Source organism: Haliaeetus leucocephalus, unplaced genomic scaffold, assembly GCF_000737465.1.
Source record: "Haliaeetus leucocephalus isolate CR32 unplaced genomic scaffold, Haliaeetus_leucocephalus-4.0 Scaffold2, whole genome shotgun sequence".
NCBI classification, from domain to species: Eukaryota; Metazoa; Chordata; class Aves; order Accipitriformes; family Accipitridae; genus Haliaeetus; species Haliaeetus leucocephalus.
The window spans coordinates 10,962,773-10,983,516 of record NW_010972438.1 but is presented as its reverse complement, the minus strand read 5'-3'; the positions used below and the strand labels follow the sequence as shown (position 1 = coordinate 10,983,516).

At 61.1% G+C, this 20,744-nt stretch overlaps 2 protein-coding genes across 5 annotated transcripts in view; both read left to right on the top strand.

Moving 5' to 3' along the window:
* The first annotated feature begins 189 nt into the window (after window positions 1–189).
* On the top strand, window positions 190–20,437 carry USP19 (ubiquitin specific peptidase 19). Of its 4 annotated transcripts, none has more exons than XM_010571245.1 (26): window positions 190–3,463; window positions 3,635–3,879; window positions 6,863–6,991; window positions 7,557–7,690; window positions 8,020–8,427; window positions 8,779–9,046; window positions 9,180–9,336; window positions 9,429–9,500; window positions 10,020–10,135; window positions 10,492–10,670; window positions 10,985–11,186; window positions 11,273–11,406; window positions 11,603–11,761; window positions 11,847–11,957; window positions 12,131–12,241; window positions 12,397–12,498; window positions 12,868–13,008; window positions 13,191–13,309; window positions 13,535–13,672; window positions 13,762–14,126; window positions 14,819–14,929; window positions 15,463–15,679; window positions 16,006–16,158; window positions 16,263–16,426; window positions 16,507–16,685; window positions 18,512–20,437. In XM_010571245.1, exons 2-26 carry the CDS (start codon window positions 3,771–3,773, stop codon window positions 18,743–18,745), a joined length of 4,212 nt encoding a protein of 1,403 aa, XP_010569547.1. In that variant the 5' UTR covers window positions 190–3,463; window positions 3,635–3,770; the 3' UTR covers window positions 18,746–20,437. The 4 variants fall into 4 exon arrangements, with proteins under 4 accessions (XP_010569547.1, XP_010569540.1, XP_010569532.1 ...); XM_010571238.1 differs by having other exon boundaries at window positions 10,462–10,670; XM_010571230.1 differs by having other exon boundaries at window positions 10,456–10,670.
* The window catches only part of QRICH1 (glutamine-rich 1), a 52,560-nt gene continuing 39,556 nt past the window's right edge, over window positions 7,741–20,744 (top strand). The window contains exons 1-2 of the mRNA XM_010571275.1: window positions 7,741–7,752; window positions 13,796–13,806. The gene's annotated coding sequence lies outside the window, so the exon portion shown is untranslated. The remainder of the gene's footprint in view (window positions 7,753–13,795; window positions 13,807–20,744) is intronic.

Below are 20,744 nucleotides of genomic sequence, written 5' to 3'. Positions count from 1 at the left end.
GACGGGCCGACCGCGGCAGCCTCGGGCAGGAGCCGCGGGGCTGGGCCGCTGCCTGGCACCTGGTGCTCTGCCGGTGTGGGGGGCACTGCCTGGGCCCGGGGCCCTCGGGCGGTTGGGCAGGAGCACTGTTCCCTGTCCCTCTCCTCTCTCCAAATGCCTGAGGCCGGGCAGCGGCGCAGGAGAGGCCGGGGCCTGCCGCTGGCTGCTGTCTGGTCAGGCTCATCTTCTCTGGAGACTTGTCAGGGCCTGGGAGGAGCTGGGCCTGCCGGGCTCCCTACGCAGCACAGCTGTAAGGGCTCGCTGCTGCTGTCACGGTGCTTTGGGGCCACGGTGATTTCCACACGGGTCAGAAATGTTACGTGTGGCAGTGCTGGGCTGGGCGCCTGCCCTGAGTGGCTCTCTGCTTGTTCTGGCTTAGCCTACGTGTCAGGCACGCTGAGAAACTGAAGTAAGAGACGAGCTTGAGTCTTGACACTTCTGATCCCCCGGGGTGACAAGGAGCAGAAGGTGACAAAAGTACTTGTGGGTGCGAGGGAAGTGTTTCTGTCAGCTGTATTCAGGACATGGAGGAGCCAAAAGTCCATGGAAGGATGAGCCTGGGAGATAGCCAACCTTCACAGCCACCCTAGTGAAGGCCTTTGGGGGGTGGGGGGGGGGGGTATGCTGCAGGCAAGAACCAGGGACCTCTTCCTGCCAAGTGCTAAATGTGCCCCAAACACGGGTGGGGGTGCAAATTGTGTCTTGTGCACCTTCTGCTGTCATTCCCTAAGCATTTACACTAGCCTAGTCTGGTGCTGCTGCGGGAAGGGGCAGCTCTTCTCCCTGGCCCTTTGCTCCTATTCCTGAGTTCTCCCTTTCCTCTGGCCAGTGAAAGTGTTTGTGCAGACCATGCATGAACTGGGTTGGGGAACTGCTCTAGGGTAAGACAAACCTGGCAGAAAGCAGTTTTGCTCTGGCTGGCGTCTTGATCCAGTACATGCTGCAGCCATGTGGGTCCTCGCACCGGCACAATGGCTGGGAGAACAGAGGGGAAGGATGCACCTCCTCTCTCAGCAGCATGGCCAGGCTTTCCCAGCTTGGAGAATGACTGAGTAAGGTTTTGTATGAGCACCTAGACCATCAGGTGCTTCTCGGAGGTACACCTGGCATCTATCCAGGGCAGCCTTTCACCATCTCTCCCCTGCAGCTGCTCCTACAGTGCCGACATTAGTGGTGCCAAAAACTCCATGCCCCTGCACACCCAGGGGCTGAGCATCCTGCCTGGCTGCACGTTTCCTGATGGCAGAGAGGCAGAAAGTCTCAGGGGTTAGAATAGGTGAATGGGAATAATCTGTGCTTTGCCTGCACGCCTCCAGAATCCTGCGGTGCCCACAGCGGCCTTGGGCTGCCATCAGTCTGGCAGCTAGAATCGGGCAGAGCTCCAGCCCTGCTTGGTTCCTGCCTGCCATTAGGAATAACTGTCGGCAAAGCACCCGAGGGAGCCGTGCCCTCAGTGAGGCGTGAGAGCAGCAGGCTTCTCCCGGAGGAGTGACAGCAGACACACGACCCCTTCTCGGGCAGAGGGTCATCCTTTCTCAGCCCTCCAGGACCCTCCTTGGAGCTTGCTGTTGCCTTGCCCAGCAGTTACCCTATGCCACCCCTTCAGCAAAAAATGCTTTCCCGTGTTTGCCAAGCCCAGGTTAGCTTTCTCAGTGCTGGGAAGCATTTGTAGCTGACCTGTTTTGGTGTCAGTGGGGGCTGGAGCTGAGCAACAGCATGCTATTGGCGTCAGAGGGCCAGCCTTGCGAAGCACAGCCACATTCGCCGCTGCAAGGGCCCCTTCCCATTCCCTCTGCAGCCAGAGGCACTTCTGCATCCCAGGGAGACCCAGTGTGTAGCAGCTTGGGGCTGGCATTGCTGTCCTCCCACACTTTCAAGCTCTCTGAGGCTGATGCTGGGCCCTGCTCAGCATCCCCATCTCCAGGTTGTTTCGGGTCCCTCCACCGCAGGTGGCAGGAGCTGTCTGTGCCAGGCAGCGAGGCTGGACTTGGCACTTGAGCTTTTCTCTTGGCTTTGGTGGCTCTTGGTTACACGGCCAAGCTGGCCTGAAGAGAAACGGTTTGGGCGCAATGCCTGTTGTGGGGCTGGCTTTGCCAAACCTAAGAGCAGGGCAGGACTGCTTTGCTCTCTGGGGTCCCTGCAGTTTGTGGCTACATCTCCAAGTTTGTGGCTACTTGTTGCCCCGAGCATTTCTAGAATACAAACGCCTCAGTGATGTGGGGTAGGTAACACAGAGGCACCAGTGTGCTCCCTCTGACTGAGCATTTCCCTTGGAGGTGCTTCCTGTCCCTGGCCGTGCCCAAGCGGAGCTATGGGGTCTGTGCTTGGTACGCAGGTGAGGGCAGGACAAGGTGTTCCCGAGGGCATGGCTTGCCTCCTGCTGAGGGAGAGGCAGGCTCAGTTTAGCTGGGCTAGACCAGGGTGCTGTCAGGCTCAGCTCTGTGTCCTCACATGGGAGCAGGGCCATGGGATGTGGTGTGAATCAGTGCACCGGCAGCTGCTGCAGGCTGCTGGCAACTGGGGGTGGGCCGGATCTGTGCGGCAGGGCCTGCTCCACCGCAGCAAACCCCTGCAGACTGGTGAGCGCTACCAGGGTCAGGGTGTGCAACCGGGGCAGTGAGGGAGGAAGCCTTCCAGCTCTCTGCTTTCACCACCTCCACAGAGGCACCTCAAGTGGGACTGTTTTCAGTGCGTTGTTCCAGCTCTCCTCTATTGAAGCCATGAACACCCGAGGGCGAAACCAGAGAGCAAAACCGAGACCAACCCTTGGGCCAGCAGCTCCCAAACCCATAGGGGAGTTGGCTCTGCCTGGGAAGGCATGTCTAAGGGGGCAGGGGCAAGCACCCTGCCTGCCCTGCCCTCTCCCTGGGGCATGCGGAGCAGAGGTGTCCTGTTTCCAGGCCAGGCTCCGCTGACGCTGTCTGTAAACCGGCAGGGAGATGAATACGCAAGGTGCAGTCATGCTGGTTAAGCTCCCAGCTGGTGGGCGGAGGGAGAGGAACTCTCCTTTTGCCAGGGAGTGCCACTCTCATCTGTCACGGGAGACTATCCCGGGCCTGTTCCCGCTTCTCCCCTTTCTTCCTTCTTAGGGCGTTACTCACTCCTGTTCCCACCCTCTTACATGGGGCACTGTTTGACTGAAATAGCTGCTGCCCCGAGCTGTGGGGTGGGCTGCCCCACTTGACCCTGGAGGCTCGATGTTGCAGATCAGGGCCTCCCCATGTCCTCACCCTCAGCTCTGCCTCTGGGTGTTGTTAGCGCCGGCGGCTTCTCTGGGCCAGTATTGCTGTAGTGGGAACCATGAGCATGACAATTGCTTTCCAGGTTTGTAATGTGTGCCACATACGGAAGACCCCTGGTTGTATCTTGGGAGCTCTGACAAGCCCATGCTTTTGGCAGTAAGCGTTGTAACAGCTGTGATGAGGTAGGTTTCCTCACTGAGCGCTGCGTGGGGCTTCCCGTAAACGCTGCAGTGAAGGTCGTGTGAGGGCACTGGTCCTGGGAGGGCCTGGCGCTGGGGCAGAGAGCAGATCCTGATGCTATTGGGCCTCCTCCACCTGCTCCTCCTGCCACGCTCACTCTCTCCTCTCTTTAGGCCACTAGTTCCTTGCCAGAGAGTTTGACCACAGAGAGTCGCCAAGATAGCTGGGCCAGGAAGAAAACGTCGCACCCCTGACCCAGACTCCATTACCGACCCCGGTGGGCCGTTTGTGTCCTCCAAACGGCTGAAAATGTCCAGCAGCACCAATGCCCCTGGTCAGAGGAGAGTGTCTCGGGGCTTGGATGATGCCACCAACAAGAAGAAGCAGAAGGATCGAGCCAACCAGGAGAGCAAGGAAGGTGAGAGCCCCTCGGCAGCACTGTGGCGAGCAGGCCCATGGTTCTTCGGCCCTGCAGGGTGGGAGCCTCGCAGCCATCTGCTGCAGGATAAGCAGATTTAACTAATCGCTTCCTGCAGCTGATGGTAACCCGTGTGATGTGGGATCCTCTTCAGCACAGTGTCCTGCCTGGACCTGTAACCTCCTTCCTTTGGGTGCTACTTAGCCCCAGCTATGTGAGGAAGGTCAGCCTGAGGCCTTGTTAGCTTAAGCCTGGCATTGGCCTCGGTGGTTGTTTCTAGACTGCTTTTGGCTGGGACTGAGCTGCCCCGATCCAGAGGGAGCGGGACTGAAGCCTGCGGGTGCTCTTGCAGCTGGAGGCAGTGCTGCTTCCCCATCAGTTTGCCGAGGCCAGATGCTGCGAGGCGGCAGCTCGGGTGCTGACAGCACCTGCCGAGTGCGGGGCCTGTGGGTGGGGCTGGTGCTTTAGCTTCTGTGTCAGGGCAAGGTGTGGCTCAAGTGAAATAGTTGCTGTGCAGTAATTCCTTCTGTAGCTGATGTGTATCTGACAAAAACGATGCTTCAGGTGCAGGGAATGCCTGCGGGCAGGATGCAGGCAAGAGTTCCTGCGGCCCTGGAAAACTGCTTGATTTCTGTGCCTGCTCTGTTATGACTGCTGTAACCTCAAAATCACAGGGTGTTTTGTAGGCCAAGGTAAACGAGCGCTTGCTGAGGTCTGTGCTGGAACGGCCAGCTGCAGTCCCCGATGCAAAATTCCATGGTGCAGAGTGCACAGCATTGCACTTTCTCTCACGTGGAAGGTGTGCTGTATCTCTAGTAAGGCCTGACACTCTACACCTTCTGATGCAGGGGCCTCCTGCCTTCCCAGGGGCTGTGGTGTGGCCGTGCTGTCTCCATCCTCTCTGTGCAGAGGTGACGAGGGGCTGGAGCAAGCTGTAGATCCTCCAGGCAGTGCTGCTGCAGTGCTTCTCACAGTGCCAGCCCCACCAGCACCTTTGCACCAGTGACTCCAGTGGTCAGCAGAGGTTCCCTACTGTTTTGTAGCTGATCAAGGGAGGCAGTGACAGCCCTCTGAGCGCTCCAGGGTAGAGACCACAGCTCCCGTTGCTGCTGTTTCTCTGCTCCAGGACCAGGTGCTGTTGCTTTGAGCCCTTTGCCTGGCAGATCTCACCACCCTGTGGGGGTGGACCAGGCCCTGAGACACTTCTGGCTGTTGGAGGTAATCCTGAGGGGAGCAGGGATCAGGTGTCAGGTCAGTTTGGTTCCCCAGCCTGATCTGGAAGGAGGTTTTGGCCACAGATGTTGGCAGCTTGCGCAGGAATGGGAATGTTAAAGTGAAGCTGGGCCACGTGTTTCTCTCATTACAGCAGAATTGGTTTGAGCACAACCAAACATCAGGTTCTCCCTGTCAGATCAAGGCAGGAACTCCTCTGTACAGCTGGAGGCTGAGGGCCTGGTGCACTGAGCAGGGGCACACAGCCTGGTTACCACAAACTCCACACTGAGACATGCCTCAAAGCAGCGCTGTCTGCATGGTGCAGTAATGTTGTGTTGCTGCCACTGTGGTGCTGGTTAGACTGGGATATGGTGGTGTGGCCCAGAGCAGCAGTCCTGGGGGCTGACTTGCGGTGGTGCTGCAGGTAGGGCTCCGGGAAAGGAAGAGGTGTGAGGAAGCAGAGCAGGGAAATGAGCAGTACATGTAGAATGAAAGGCCTGCACAAAGGTTCCGGGGAGAAGGAGGTGATGTGTGAAATTTTGGGCATCAGCATGCTGGCCCATGCTCTTGAGGTGACAGAATGACAGACCTGCCCGCGCTCTGCTTCTCTGCCCACCAGTGTCTCGCCCTGAGCTCGAGCAGGCTGAGACTGCCCAGGAGAAGGACTCAGAGGAGGGTAAGTCGAGGTGTGCGCTGGCTGTCAGTGCATGGCCATGGAGTGCCCTTGCCAAGGGATCTGAAGCTCTCACCTTGTCGTTGTCCCATGCTCTGGCATTGAGCAGAACTAACCTGAGCGCTCCCTTGCCTCTTAGGGAGGTAGTTTGTCTTAGCAGGGTGTGGCCTTCCCAGGGGTGGAGAAGAGCCATGGGCATGTGGCAGGCTGCTTCCAACTCAGGTGTCACGGTGCCACTGAGCACAGCTCTGGGATGCCTTGCTGCCAGCATCTGTCCTGCTTGTTTCTGAGCAGGGAGCCATGCTGGGCTGGGAAGATCCCAAGCTGTGTCACCCAGCGGGCATTGTTGGCTGGTTTGTGCCTTGGTCCAGGCCTGCTTTGAGGACGGAATAGGACATCCTCATGCCACAGAGGGTAGAACAAACCTGATAGAAATTAAGGTGATTGAAATCACCTTTTTGCCTTGAAGACTTCAGGACACCACAGGGCCGGTCCTGGAGCCTCGCAGGCACCTGATGGAGGTTCTGCCTGCAGCGGCGTGATGCTGCTGCACCATTTTCTCCCTGGGTGCAGTGTTCTTGCCCGGCTGGCGAGCCTGCCGATGTTTCAGCCATGTTAGCAGTGCTCACCTGGCAGGAGTACAATGCTTTGGTGATTGCAGCTGGGCTCCTTGGTTTGCATATGCAAAGGGGAAGTGGCAATTTCTGATTGTGGTCAGAGTCCACTTGAATTCCCCAGAGTAATTCTGTGGCTTCCTCGTTTCCTGGGAAAGCAGCGATTGCTTTGTAGTTGGCAGGAGCCACCCCTTCTTCCCAGCCGCTGCTGTTGCATGTGATGGGGCCGAGAGCAGCGCTGCCTTTCTGATCTCTCCAGTTCCCACCGGGATTCACCTGCCCTGCTGCAACATGTGCTCTTGTCTGTGGCCTGTCTGATGAGAGCGGGCTGTGAACATCTCATTTAATTGGCATTATCTGTGTCCCCTGCGTTGACCTCCTTGAACCGAGCGTGCATTCAGGCTTGTGTTCCCCAGCCAAGCAGTGGGCACTGCAGGCTCATGCCCCAACAAGTAGATGACACTTTCCTCCCTCTTCCTAGAGCTGCTGCTGGACTGGAAGCAGAACGCTGACGAGATCATCGTCAAACTGAACTTGGGCAGTGGAGCTCTGAAGGTGGAGGATGTAGATGCTGCTTTCACCGACACGGACTGTGTGGTCAAACTACCAGGTATGAGGAATGAAGCAACTGCTGCAGGCGTTTCTCCAGCGGGGCTTGGCGCAGCTCTGGACTAGACGTGGGACTGATCCAGGCAGGCATAAAACCTTTCCTTCAGAGGCAATGCCTTGCTGTCAGCTGGCACAGGTTCAGCCAGCAGGCAGGGCTGATACAAGAGCTGTGTAAAAGAAGAAGGGTATAGAGCTAGGGAGGGCAGGAGCTGGCCTCTGTGCCAAGTGAACAAGTGCCCACTGCTGCACTGGTGCGTCTCTGTCCCCTGCTCACTGGGATGACTCTGAGTCGCCCCTAGGCATCCCTTGGAAAAGCGACTGTGCGCCTGAGGGCAGGGAGGCCCAGGGCCTTCCTTCTGGGAAGGAGGCCAGCCAGATGTACAAAGCAAATCCAGGGAAGCTGGCTGAAGCCCTGAAAGCTCTTGGGGTATGGTGGCAGCTTGCCTGTGGCCTCCTTGGCTCTGGATGAGTGCTCCCTTGATCCTTGGGGCAGGTGAAAGGGGGCTGTGGATTAGGTGACAGCTGCCTGGAGCACTGCCTGAGGTGCAGTCCCCCTCTGCTTGTAGACGGGCGCCAGTGGAGCTGTCAGTTCTATGAGGAAATTGAGAGCTCCTGCAGCAAGGTCCAGTGCAAGAAGGGCAACTTTCTACAGCTTGTGCTTCAGAAGAAGATCCCACTCCATACCTGGTCTTCGCTTCTGGTGAGGAGGGGAGAATCTGCCATTTGAAGATCCTTACGGAGCTGGGGGGAGCTGGGGTGAGGGTTTCACTCCCTGCTCCTGAGCTGCCCAGGGAGCAATGTGGGCACATCCTGCATCCACATGCCGCGTGAGGGCAGTGAGCCAGCTGCCTCTGTCCCAGAGAGGGGTGTGTCATTGTACCCCTGTTCCCACCTGCCACATAGCCTCCAGGTCTGGAGCAGAGCCCCAGCGTGCTCTGGGAAGGGGGTGTGAGGGTGAGGGGTTGGCAGAGAGCGTGAGAGGTGCTGCTACCTGGATAGCTTCCCACTGTGCTGCACTGCTTTTCACAGAAGAGAAGGAAAGACGGATCCAAAGAGCTGGCCAAAGGGACCACATGCTGGGAGAATGGGAAGGAGAAGGCTGCTTCTGCAGAGCTGGCCCCTGAAGAGCCAAGGGCTGAAGGTGCAGAACCGCCAAGGTCCCGCCGGGAGCCCTCCAACCCCAAGCGCGCTCCAGGAAGAAGTGAGGCTCTGGGAGGGAAAAGCCCAGCCAGCCCAGGGACACAGAGCGGCCCCAGCGCCAAGCGGGCAGTATACCTCAAAGTGGCTCCCACTGAAGAGGAGCCAAATGCCAGAGTCACTGGGAGCGTGGAGCCCAGCAAAGGGCACAGCGGGAGGGCAGGCAGCCGCCGCAATGGCAGAGCCAGCCAGGTTGATGCGCCCACAGCCCTCGCAGACCTCGCACCGCCACTGGAGAAGGTACCCAAGGACCCAGCCACATGGGCCCTGCTCCCTCAGCCCCGCCGCAGGGCATGTTGCTCACGCAGGGGCCTATCCCTGCCAATGAGATGGGCTTTGGGGTTCCATGGGTGCTGCTGAGGGCTGGCGTGGGCCTGGCTGTGGTGGAGGAGAGGGTGATGTGAGGACCCTGCAGTCACTGGACTGATCATGTCCTCTGGCGCTAATGAGGCTGAACCGAACATGGGATGTGTGGGGGAAGCAGGCGACGTGGAGCTGTGCCTGCCTGGCTGGCAAGAGCCACAGCGGGTGGACCAGGGCAGCTTGGGGGTGACAGTGTCTGTTTTTCACCGTGTGCCTCTGTCTTGAAAGGCTGTGGTTTTGGCCAAGGAAAGTGTTCCTGTGGAGATGCCACCTCTCGCAGCTACCACAGAGGTGTTCCCCCACCGTGTTGCCACCTGTGTGGAGAAGAGGGTCCTGCAGCCAGGCAGCCCTGCTGAGGCCTTGCGGGGCCGGGACTGCACACCTGTCCTGGGAGAGAGCTCTAAGACTGTCCCAGCAGCCACCCCTCCCCCAAGCAGAGACGGTGAGAAGAGGGACTGGTCCAAGGATGATGTGGCTCTGGAAGCAGCGGCTGATGGTGGGTGGCTGGAGCCCAGGGGTCAGCCTGGTCAGGAAGGTCCATCTGCTCAGGACCTTTCCTGGGTCAGCCTGGAGCACTGCCTTGGTGTGCAAAGAAGGTAATGTCTCTCTCCACGGTTCTCCTCTCTCAGAGCCAGAGCCTTTTGTGAGCCTGACCTTTGTCAAGAATGACTCATACGAGAAGGGCAATGACCTGGTGGTAGTGCACGTCTACGTGAAGGAGATCCACAAGGAGACGTCCAAGGTGTTATTCCGGGAGCAAGACTTCACCCTGGTGTTCCAGACAAGGTACAAGCGTGCCAGGCTCCTGCAGAGCTCCTGGCTGCGGCTGGGCTACTTGTTTGTTCACCTCTTCTCACTCACTTCTGATGTCTTTACAGTGACACAAACTTCCTTCGCCTCCATCCTGGCTGTGGGCCCCACACAGTGTTCCGGTGGCAGGTGAAGCTCAGGTATGGCTCCTGTCCTTCTAGCCTGCACTGGGGTAAGGGAGCTGAGAGGGCAGAGCTGGAGCCAGTCCTGGCTGGTGGGTCTGTGCAGGGAATGCTCATTTCTGCACCTGGGGGCTTCCCTTACACCATGCTGTGCTAATGCCCCAAGCCTGGGTTGCCTTGGCTCTGTGTAGTGGCTTGCAGTGGAGGAAATCCCAGCATCTTCTTGCCTGCAGTTCCCCCCGTAGCCTGTTCTAGAGCTCTTGGGGACAGTCAGACCAGCCTGTGTGCATTTTGGGTAGTATGTCCAGCAGGAGGGGGCTTGTGGAGCCACGCAGAATGGATCTGGCAGGAAAGGGGCCCTCTGTGTTCAGTGTGGCCAGGCTCAAGGGTTTCCACCCTTTGTCAGGGCCACCTTGGAATCAGTGCTGGCCAGGTCCCTACTGCCTGGAGGCCATGGCCCTGCCTTGCAGAGGCTTTGGCATGTCTGAGGCTGCTGGGGGATCTGGGGCACCCCTGACCTTGCTGCATGTCTTGCAGGAACCTTATTGAGCCAGACCAGTGCACGTACAACTTCACGATGTCTCGCATTGACGTCTGCCTGAAGAAACGCCAGAGCCAGCGCTGGGGGGGGCTGGAAGCTCCAGCCACACGAGGTCTGCACCCTGCCTTCTTGTCTTGCCTACCTGCTGCACCCTAGTGGGGCATGGGCCATCCTCACTGCCAGCAGCAGCCAGCTGGTACCAGATCCTCCAGCACGGGGTTGTGGGGAAGGAGAGGGACTGAGTGGGTGCAGGCAGGAGGGGTGTAGGGCAGGGTGAGCCAAGTGCTAGGGGAAGGGCACTGCTGTTCCCCTTGCTTACAAAGAAGAGGGGTAGGAGAGAGCCTGTGTGTGAGCATGGACCGAGCGGCTCAGCCCCGCCGTGGGCAGCGCATGGTGCTGCTAACCACAGGCCCACCCTTCCCCCTTTTTAAGGTGCAGTGGGTGGTGCAAAGGTTGCCATGCCTACAGGCCCTACCCCTCTGGACAAGAACCCCCCGGGCAGTAACCAGCACCCCCTGTCCAGCAAGGAGGAGGCCCGAGCCAGTGACAAAGAGAAGCCGCGTGTGGAAGATGGCGGACTGGATGGCGTGGCAGCCCGTACAGCCCCAGAGCATGTGGCAGTGAAGCAAGAGCCGCACATCCCCTCGGTGAGTAGGGATGCACAGGATTTGACCTTGGCAGGGGGAAAGGGAGGCCCATTTGTCCTTCTCGTGGGACCCCACCTCCTTGGTGTTGCTCTGGGGACTGACAAACTGTTCCTGGAGGAGGGGGCACTGCTCCTCAGTCATAGCTGGCAGGACTGAGGGCAGTGGTTGGCCTGTCTATCCCAGTCCTGGTGGGAGATAGCGTAATGGCTCCAGCCCAGCCACATCAGAGGGGTGCCCTGGGCTTTTGGGTTCCCCTGGTATTCCCAGAGAGACCCCTGAGCGCAGCACCCTTACACCCACCTCTGCTTCGGCAGCCCAAACCAACGTGCATGGTGCCACCAATGACACACAGCCCTGTGAGCACCGAGAGCGTGGAGGATGATGAGGATGAGGACGAGAAGAAGAAGGTCTGCCTGCCTGGCTTCACGGGGCTGGTGAACCTGGGCAACACCTGCTTCATGAACAGCGTCATCCAGTCCCTGTCTAACACCCGGGAACTGCGCGACTACTTCCATGGTGAGCCCACACTGGAAGCCCAGCAGAGCCCTGCCACTCAGACGGTGCAGCCTGCAGCCACCCTTGCTCTCCTGCATCTCTTACAGATCGGTCCTTTGAGTCTGAAATCAACTACAACAACCCGCTGGGGACGGGGGGACGCCTGGCCATTGGCTTTGCCATGCTGCTGCGAGCGCTGTGGAAGGGCACGCACCATGCCTTCCAGCCCTCTAAACTGAAGGTAGGGCCGCAGGCACCGGCGCTATACAGGAGTTGCTGTGGGTCAGGGCCCAGCACTCTGCTGTAGGCACCTGGCTGCCCTGCTACTGCCACGGAGAGCTAGGTGGGTGTGGGTGGGTGCAGCCAGGCTTTGTGCATTGGGCAGGCAGTGCTGCTGGGGGCGCCGCTGGCCAGCCCTGACTACTGTGCTCCCCTAGGCAGTCGTGGCCAGCAAGGCCAGCCAGTTCACTGGCTATGCCCAGCACGATGCTCAGGAGTTCATGGCCTTCCTGCTCGATGGCCTGCACGAAGACCTCAACCGCATCCAGAACAAGCCCTACACAGAGACTGTTGACTCGGATGGGAGGCCTGACGAGGTGAGGATGTCCCTCCCCAAAGGCACTGGGTGAGCAGCCCTGGCCTGGGTAGTTTAGTGTAGTGCTGAGCCCTTTCTCCCTGCAGGTGGTAGCTGAGGAGGCCTGGCAGCGACACAAGATGAGGAATGACTCTTTCATTGTGGACCTCTTCCAGGGCCAGTACAAATCCAAGCTGGTGTGCCCAGTGTGTTCCAAGGTAGGGCAGCCCTGGAGGCTCTGTCCCTGTCCTGGCTGTGCGGCAGCAGGCTCCTGACCCTCGGAGAGCACAGGTCACAGGGCAAGGCTGGATCTTAGGTCTGCTAGGGCTACTGCCCCGCTGATCTCAGCCACAAGCACTTCCCACAACTGAGCATGCTCTCGCATCTGCAGGTGTCCATCACCTTTGACCCCTTCCTGTACCTCCCCGTGCCCCTCCCGCAGAAGCAGAAGGTGCTGACCGTCTACTACTTTGCAAAGGAACCGCACAAGAAACCCATCAAGGTACAGGACATAGTCTGCTCTGGGGAGGGAGCCTGAGAGGGCTCCTGGAGGTGCCCCAGGCAGCTGGTTATGTGCCAACAGGCTAAGCCTTGTGTTAAGTAAGGGCCCACATGCCTTGGTGTGCTGTGACTGATGTGGCACTTTCTTGGTGGCAGTTCCTTGTGAGTATCAGCAAGGAGAACTCCAGTGCCATGGAGGTACTTGACTCAGTGGCCCACAGCGTGCGCGTGAAACCAGAGAACCTGCGCCTGGCAGAGGTGAGAGTGCTCAAGCTGGGGAGCAAGCCATGGGCTGCTCTTGTGGGTGCCCTGGCTCCCACAGCTCTGCAGGGAATATGGTCACTGACAGTCCTTTGCCCATATCCAACATGTCCATGGGACGGATTTTGTCCGCGGGCAGCATTGTCATGCACAGGGTGCTGCTGGGCAGATCCCTGCTCAGGAGGGCTGGGCCACTGCAGTAGGGCAGGGGATGTACCTCCTCCCCTGGTGAGGTGGTGAGCTGAGCACAGCATCCCTGTGGTGCTGCTGTCCCAGCAGCTCACTGTGGGGCTGAGGTCTGGCTTTCTCAGGATAGGAAGCATGGGGTAGCCCTCACAAGGCCCCACTCCACTGCTTTCCTGGCAGGTGATCAAGAATCGCTTCCACCGCATGTTCCTGCCATCCAACTCGCTGGACACAGTCTCCCCCACAGACCTGCTGCTCTGCTTCGAGGTGCTGTCCCCAGAGCTGGCCAAGGAGCGGGTGGTCGAGCTGCAGGTCCAGCAGGTAAGAGGGGATATTGGGACTACTGGGAGGCATGCAGGAAGGCTGAGCCTGCAAGTGGGGCTGAGCAGGAGGGGGAGAGCTGCATGCAAGGGTGACTAGCTGCAGCGAGCACGGATGCCCACCAAGGCTACCTTGTCCTGCCCGGGTGCCCTTCCCTGCCCGACGGGTCCTTTCTCCTGCAGCGTCCACAGGTGCCCAGTGGCCCCGTCGCCAAGTGTGCGGCCTGCCAGAAGAAGCAGCTGCCAGAGGATGAGAAGCTCAGGCGCTGCACGAGGTGCTATCGAGTCGGTTACTGCAACGTGTGAGTTGGCTTGGTGCCTGGCAGGGAGGGAGGGTGTCCTGCCTTGAAAGGCTGGATGGGAGAGCTCAGACCACTGGGAGGAGGTGGGATGGGCCTGGCCTTTGGGAGAGAGCCAGTCTGGCTCGTGGTGCTCCCCTTGTCCCCATTGCACCCCTCTGCCACTGCTGTGCTCCTGCCTGGGGTGGTCACAGATGCTGGGTTCAGCAGGGGCTGTATGTGTTACAGGGCATGTCAGAAAACACACTGGCCAGACCACAAGGCTTTGTGCCGCCCCGAGAACATCGGTTTCCCCTTCCTCATCAGTGTGCCAGAGTCCCGCCTCACCTATGCCCGCCTGGCCCAACTGCTGGAGGGCTACGCAAGGTGAGGGTCCGGGAAAGGAGGGTGCTTCTGCCCCAGAGCTGAGCTCAGCCCTGTGTCTGGCCAGCTCTGACTGCCACCTCCTTGCCCAGGTACTCAGTCAGCGTGTTCCAGCCTCCATTCCAGCTGGGCCGGATGTCACCAGACCAGGGGCTGCAGCCTCTGCTCCCAGACAAGCTGGACCCCCTGGCCAAAAGCAGCTGTGCAGCAGCCACCTCTGCCCCTGAGCTGGGGGACGTGGATAGGGCTACCAGCCTCCTGCAGGAGCCCCCGCTCTCGCCAGCTGTGCCTGAGCTGCACCTGGAGCTGGGGGACACTGGCACTGTCCGGAGCAAGGTCCTGGCAGCTAGGAGTTCCCTGTTGAGCTTGGATTCGGGCTTCTCTGAGCACATGGAGTCGCAGGGCGACAGCTGTTGTGAGAAGGAGCCATCCTATGAGAGAGCACTCAAGCCAGAAGGTAAGAGGTGCTGTGGTGCTAACAGTGTCTGTGCCAGGAGCCCAGGCAGCCCCAAGAAAAAACAGGAGCAATGCTTCCTCCTTTGGGGGACCCTCGACCGCAGCATCTGTTCTCTCCTTGTGAGCTTGGTCTGGAGACCCTTGGGAACATAAATGAGGCTCTGGGAGCTGTGTTTTGGGAGTGTTGCCCCACCTGAAATGCCTGTCTGCCCACGCTCTGCCTTGCCCTGGCAGGGCCCATGGGGCAGAGCAGAGACCTGACTAGGAAAGAGTCTGGAGTGTTGTGTTGCTGTGGGAGGGGTGGGAAGGCAGGGGCTGGCAGAAGACTCAGAGTCCCGTGGAAGGGCAGAGCCCAGCGCGGGCTGAGCCCCTCAGGGCTGTGAGCGCAGCGTTTCCCTCGCTCTGACTCAGCTGCACGGGAGCAGCCTCTTGCGCTCGGCTGCCTGGCTGTCACGTTTCCAGACACTCGTCTCAGGATGGCAGCAATGTGCAGCGAAGGGGCAAGGCAGGCAGAGGAGCGCAGCTTGCCAGGGGCAGGCGCCTGCTAAAAATAGTCAAGGACATGGGGCACGTGGTTGTGTCCCTTGCAAGGCCGTAGCATGTGAGGTGGGGGGTGGGGGCACTGCAAATTCTTGGCCCCTATGCAGGGCAGACAGGCAGTGCCACCACAGATCTGTCCCTGCCTGTCCACAGCTGCCATCCCTGGGTACCAGCACACTCCAGACTCACTGAGCGCCCGTGCCACGCAGTTTTACATCAACAAGATCGATGCTGCCAACCGAGAGCACAAGCTGGAAGATAAAGGTGAGCCCAGAGTCCCAGAAAGCGCCACCTTCATTCCTTGTGACCTCTGGTGGGGTGGTAGATCTGCCTGGCCCAAGGTGAACCCAGATGTGACAGTGGCCCCAGGCTGGACAGCGAAAGCTGCATCTGGCACAGGGGAGGCCAGGGCTCTGCTGCACAGAGCTGCTGCCTGGAAGCTCTTCTTGGGCATGATGTTCCTGCTCTCCTCAGCAAATAGACCAATTCCCTTCAACCTCCTGCATCCACAGAGGGTCTGTGATCTCTGGGTCACCTCTTGTCTGAATGGGATGCCCGCATCCAGTGCTGGTTATGTAGGCGCTGCCGAGAGGGGCTGTGCCAGCCTTGCTCCCTGGCTGGTTGGGAGGCTTTGCTACCCTGGGATGGTGAACCTGGCCATGGGGCACCTCTCCCTTCCTGACAGCACTGCATGATCACTGTATCGAGCCAGGATGGGCAAGACTGCTCCTAGCCCCAGCAAGGTGGCCTGGCCCAGCCTGGTGGGGCAGGTGTGTGAGGTGTGCGCCCCTTTGCAGGTGACACCCCCCTGGAGCTGACAGATGACTGCTCCCTTGCCCTGGTGTGGAAGAACAATGAACGCCTCAAGGAATTTGTGTTGGTGGAGTCCAAGGAGCTGGAGTGCGTGGAGGACCCAGGCTCGGCCAGTGAAGCAGCCCGGGCTGGCCACTTCACCCTGGAGCAGTGCCTCAATCTCTTCACCAAGCCCGAAGTCCTGGCCCCGGAAGAAGCGTGGTGAGGGAGGCGGCAGGTTGGGTTCCAGCCTGTGGGCCCAGGCAGCAGCAGGGGTTTCCCAGGAGCTGCCCAGGCCTGCAGGCTGTTTCTTCTGGTGGCCAGGGGTGTTGGGCTGGCCTTCCCTGTGCACTGGGGAGGGAGGCCATGAGCCAGCAGGGAGCAATGCCAGCGCTCTGTAGGACTGTGCTGGCCTGCCCCTGGCAGGGGAGGCTGAGAACCTCCCACATCCCCTCTGCCAGCCCCACATGTGGGGGACCTTGGGGCTGGGCTGGGCTGTGAGACCCGAGGCTCTTCCTGTACCGGTAATGAGCACACTCTTTCCCCAGGTACTGCCCCAAGTGCAAGCAGCACCGTGAGGCCTCCAAGCAGCTGATGCTGTGGCGGCTACCCAACGTCCTCATTATCCAGCTCAAGCGCTTCTCCTTCCGCAGCTTTATTTGGAGGGACAAGATCAACGACATGGTGGACTTCCCTGTCCGGTGAGAACCTGGGAGATGGAAGTGCCTGGGTTGGCACTGCCTGTGCTGCCCTGCAGCCTGGCCTCTCCCTGCCTATCGCTGACTGTCCCTGTGTCTCTCCCCAGGAGCCTGGACCTGAGCAAGTTCTGCATTGGCCGGAAGGGAGAGCAGCAGCTGCCCATGTATGACCTATATGCTGTGATCAACCATTACGGAGGCATGATTGGGGGACACTACACGGCGTATGCCCGCCTGCCCAACGACAAGAACAGCCAGCGCAGTGACGTGGGTGAGGATCTGCCAGCCTTGCCGCCCCACCTCTCCTGCAGCCGTGGCCCGTCTGCTTGCTTAACCCTTCTCTCCTCTCAGGCTGGCGGCTCTTTGACGACAGCACAGTCACCACCGTGGATGAGAGCCAGGTGGTAACCAGATACGCGTATGTCCTCTTCTACCGCCGGCGGAACTCTCCTGTGGAGAGACCCCTGCCAGGGCACCCCCCAGACCACCGAACCGAGCGCACCCCCTCTGCGGAAGCTGCTGCCAGCCAGGTGAGAGCTCGCGTCCCTTTCGGCACTGTTGGAGCCACAGAGCCTTGAAATGCGCCCAGGTGCCCACGCACAGGGCCCAGCCCATTTCTGCCAGCACCCACGGAGCTTGGCACAGCTGCAGTGTGGTGCCTGCTCCTCTTTGACACCAAAGAGCTTGTGCCAGCCAGGCACTGGGGCCTGCCTTGCCCTGTTCTTGCTGTGAGCTTGGGACGGTCTCTGCCCTGAGGGACCACAGGAGAGCTGGTTCCCGTCATCGGGGTTGGAGTGCTGATGGGAGGGCACCGGAGGAGGCAGGAGGAGACCCAGCCTTGCCAGGGTCTGCACCAGAGGAAGGTTGTGAGCAGTGCAGTAGGAGCTGGCTGTGCTAGACAGCAGTGAGAACCTGCCCTAGGCAGTTGCTCTCGAGGCAGGGTGGGGGATGCTTTCTGCTGGGGCCCAGCTTGGGGCCAAGCTAGGTGCAAAAAAGGCAAAGGCCAGTGCTGAGCCAGAGGCCTGGCAGCCCTCCGCAGGGTGCTGAAGAGAAACCTGCCAGAGTGAGCTCTGCTGCCGGGCGCCTGGGAGGGAGGGGTGGCCCAGCTGGCAGGGCGCTTCCGGCATGCGCTGTCGGGGAACGGTTTGGCTGATCTTTGCGTGAACGTCAGACACGAAGGCCCAGGCTGGGGCGCGGTGCAGCGCCCACCTGGCTAGCCCCCCCCGGCGTCTCTGTGCTGCAGCCCTTCCCTCCGTGCTCGGCACCCCCGTGGCCCCGCGGGGTCTGACGACGATGCTCAGCTCATCTCTGGCACGTCTGCACGCGTGAGGTCCATCTTGCTCGCACAGCCCTCAGCCTAGCACTGGTTAGGCTTCCTGGCTCTCAGCTGGGGACAGGAGCTGTCCGTCTCTGGGGCGTCCAGCACGTTGGTGTCTGCCTGCCTGGGCTGCTCCTGTCCTGGGGGGCTGTGCGTGTCCTGGAGTAGCCCCGCTTGCTGGGGGTGGCCTGGGCAACAGGAAGGCTGAGCTGCTCATCCCACACCGGCGGTGGTGGGAGCCTTCAGGGGCCCGGGCGGCACTGAGGCTCACTGTACGTCCCACAGCACCGGGGTTCGTCCGGTCCCCTCGTGGCGCCGGGGCTCATCCGGCCCGCCGCAGCGCCGGATCCTCCACAGTGATGGGGCGCGTCGGATCCCGCCGGGGCTCAGCGGGTCCCCAAGCGCCTCGGAGCACCCGCACCCCCCCAGGCACTGGGTGCCCTCCGGAGACCTGCGCCCTGATTGGCCACTCTGCGCGATCACCGGCACAGTGAAGGGCCAGGCTGTGATTGGCTGCCTGTGAATAATCCTCCTGGAAGCTGGGCTACGACTGGCTGTCGGAGCATCCCCACCCACCAAAGCAGAGCTGTGACTGGCTGTGCTGTTGACCGTGCCTCCTGCTCCCGCTGCCCCGGCTGGCTTTGGATTGGCTGTTGTCTGAAAGATCCTGTTGGGATCCCAAAAGCTGGGCTGCGATTGGCTGCTGCCTGCCCCCTCACCACCTGGACCCACCAATGCCAGCGCATCGGCTCCACCGGGATCCGCCTGCCCGCTCCACTCCCTGCAGCCCCACGAAGACCCTGCCTGGCAGCTGCCCACGCTCCCTCCCGCAGAGCCGCCCACCGGAGCCCGGCTGCACCCCATGCACCGGAGACCCCGAAGAGCCGCGGGGGCGGGCGCGACCGCGATGGTGCTGCATGGGGAGGCGGGCTGGCTGGGCACGGGGCTGGGCTTGCAGGCAGCCGCCTGCCCCGGGGGATGGCGAGGGGTGTTGCCCGTTGTGTTCTCCAAGTGCTGACGCAGGTTTCCACATCGCAGGCTTCTCTGATCTGGCAGGAACTGGAGGCTGAAGAACAAGAGCTGCAGCTCGAGGCACCCCAAAGGCCTGCAAGAAACTCCTGGAGGCCTCGTGGCCAGAAGCAGAGTCCGGGCACTCCCCAGCACCCAGACGAAGGCTGCGTCAGATACTTTGTCCTGGCCACCACGGCCGCAATCGTGGCACTCTTCCTGAATGTCTTCTACCCGCTCATTTACCAGACCCGCTGGAGATAGGCATGGGCACGTGGCCAGCTGCGGGAGCAGGGCTGCTGGGCACGCACACACTGTCCTAGGATGCGACGAAGACATCGGGCGGCAGGACAGAAACCTCCGGGAAGGACTCGCCGAGGGAAGTGTGGGGCTGTCGGCTCCTGCCTGTCTGCTCTGGCATCTCCCGTGCCAGCTGGCAGGGCTGCGTGGCCAGCCTGCTGCCTTGCCAAGGCGCAGTCCAGAACCAGGAGCCCCTCTGCCCGCCCTCCCTCCCTCTTGCTGTCTACTGGGAGTGGGGCAGACCTTGTGGCTACCTGCTGCTCAGGAAGGGACGTTGCCACTGCAGCGTGGCTGGGGCCTGGGACCCCCCCAGGAACATTGACCACCTTTGCTTGGCTCCCAAGAAAGAAGCGGAGGCCTGGCAGGAGGCTGCAGCAAGGGCAGGATGCCCTGACACGGGTCCTTGTCCAGGTGCCTCTCCCAGCTGTGCTGCTGCGGGAGCCTTGTGCTCCCCAGGGCTGGTGTGACCCGTGGCTCCTGGGCCAGCCCGGTCCCTCCTGCCACCCTCCCCCTGAGCCTCCTGGTGCCAGGTGCCCCTGCACTGGGAGTTGTGTGCACCATGCCCCCATGCTGGGGCTGAACAGGGTTGTCACCGGAGGCTCACCCCCGCCGCAGCTCCTCTCCCCCGGACAGCTGCTGGGGAGCCTGGCAATCTGGGCTGGGGTGCCCGTGGTGAGCACCTGCCTCTGTGGGCTGCTGGTTCCCAGCAGCCCCCAGTGCTTTGGGGTATGTGGGCTGTCCCTGCTTGGCCCCAGCAGGCTGTGTCCGGGGGGGCCGGGTTTCTGCCGGGGGAGTGCGGCGCAATGCCTCGTTTGTGAGGAGACCGGCTGCCCATGCTGCGGGAGAGGTGTGGGCTTGGGGAGTGCAGGTAGGACCTCGGTGTGTTAATAAAGCCAGGTTTTCCAAAGAGATGCAGCATCCCTGTCCTGTGTGATGGGACCCCTGCACAGGGGCAGGGACTCTGTGCTGGACCCAGTGACCTTTCTGTGCCTAAGTCGACTCTCTCTGGCCCAGCCGGCATGGGGACTGTGCCCTGGACTCCAGCGGGTGCCTGGTCCACCATGTGCAGCAGTGGCCTCAGGGGAGAGCTCTGCCTGCCAGTGCCTTGGGGCACAGGCTGGGGTCCCGCTCCCCAGCCGTGGGGCGGCAGCCCCAGCAGGGCGCATGCAGGTTGTAGGGGCCCGTAGGGCCGGTAGCGTGTGGTCCTGTGAGGCTGGAGCACAGGCTGCAGCTCTAGCAGTGTCTGACATTGAGACGTGTTGCCCTTGGCCGAGTGTGGCTCAGGCTGCTCTGGCGTATTTGGGTGCGAGTGTTGACTTCAGAGCCCTGTGACTTCCTTTTCCGTCTCCGTCGCTGTCCCGCTAGCAGTGCCCTTGGCTGGCTCGGGAAGGATGCTTGGCAGGGAGGGGGCTCGCCTGTGTTTCCGGCTGGGGCTTGAGCAGGACAGCGGGGAGCCCAGAGCTCCCCCCCATTTCGGTTCCGCACCCCTCTTGCACGTGCGCTGTCGTGTTCTCCCTGCCAAGCGGGTCCCAGCCGGGGAGCCCGGCAGGGCCGTGCCGCGGTCATGAGGTGCCCATCCTGGAACAGTCGCCTCATTGTCTGCAGCCCTGGACCTCCGTGGCTTCCCCCGCTCGCCCACGGCGCTGGCCTCGTGGGGCTGAGTCAGTGCCCGGCGCCGGTGGGGTGACCTCTGCTCCTGCTGGCGCTGGCACCCTGGGGTTGGGGCCCACAAGCCGCTGCCTGCACCTGCCCGCCCGCCTTCCCTGGAGGTGGGTGGCCAGCAGCAAGGCCCGGGCTAGGTGCTCTCGGCCCTGGAAATCCCCTCTGGTCCTGCGCTGTTCCTCAGAACCAGGCAGGCGCTGGCAGCCTGCCCCGTGGCTCGTCGCTGCCGCCTGGGCTGGCCGGGTGCCCGTGCCCCGGCGCAGGGCTCTGCTCAGACTGGCCCTGGCCGCGGCAGCCCCGG

Coding starts and splice junctions, on each gene's coding strand:
- USP19 (XM_010571230.1), top strand. CDS start 3,771: ATGTCCAGCAGCACCAATGCCCCTGGTCAGAGGAGAGTGTCTCGGGGC. Junction 12,499..12,867: donor AGAACCTGCGCCTGGCAGAG/GTGAGAGTGCTC, acceptor CTTTCCTGGCAG/GTGATCAAGAATCGCTTCCA. Junction 16,159..16,262: donor ATGGTGGACTTCCCTGTCCG/GTGAGAACCTGG, acceptor GTCTCTCCCCAG/GAGCCTGGACCTGAGCAAGT.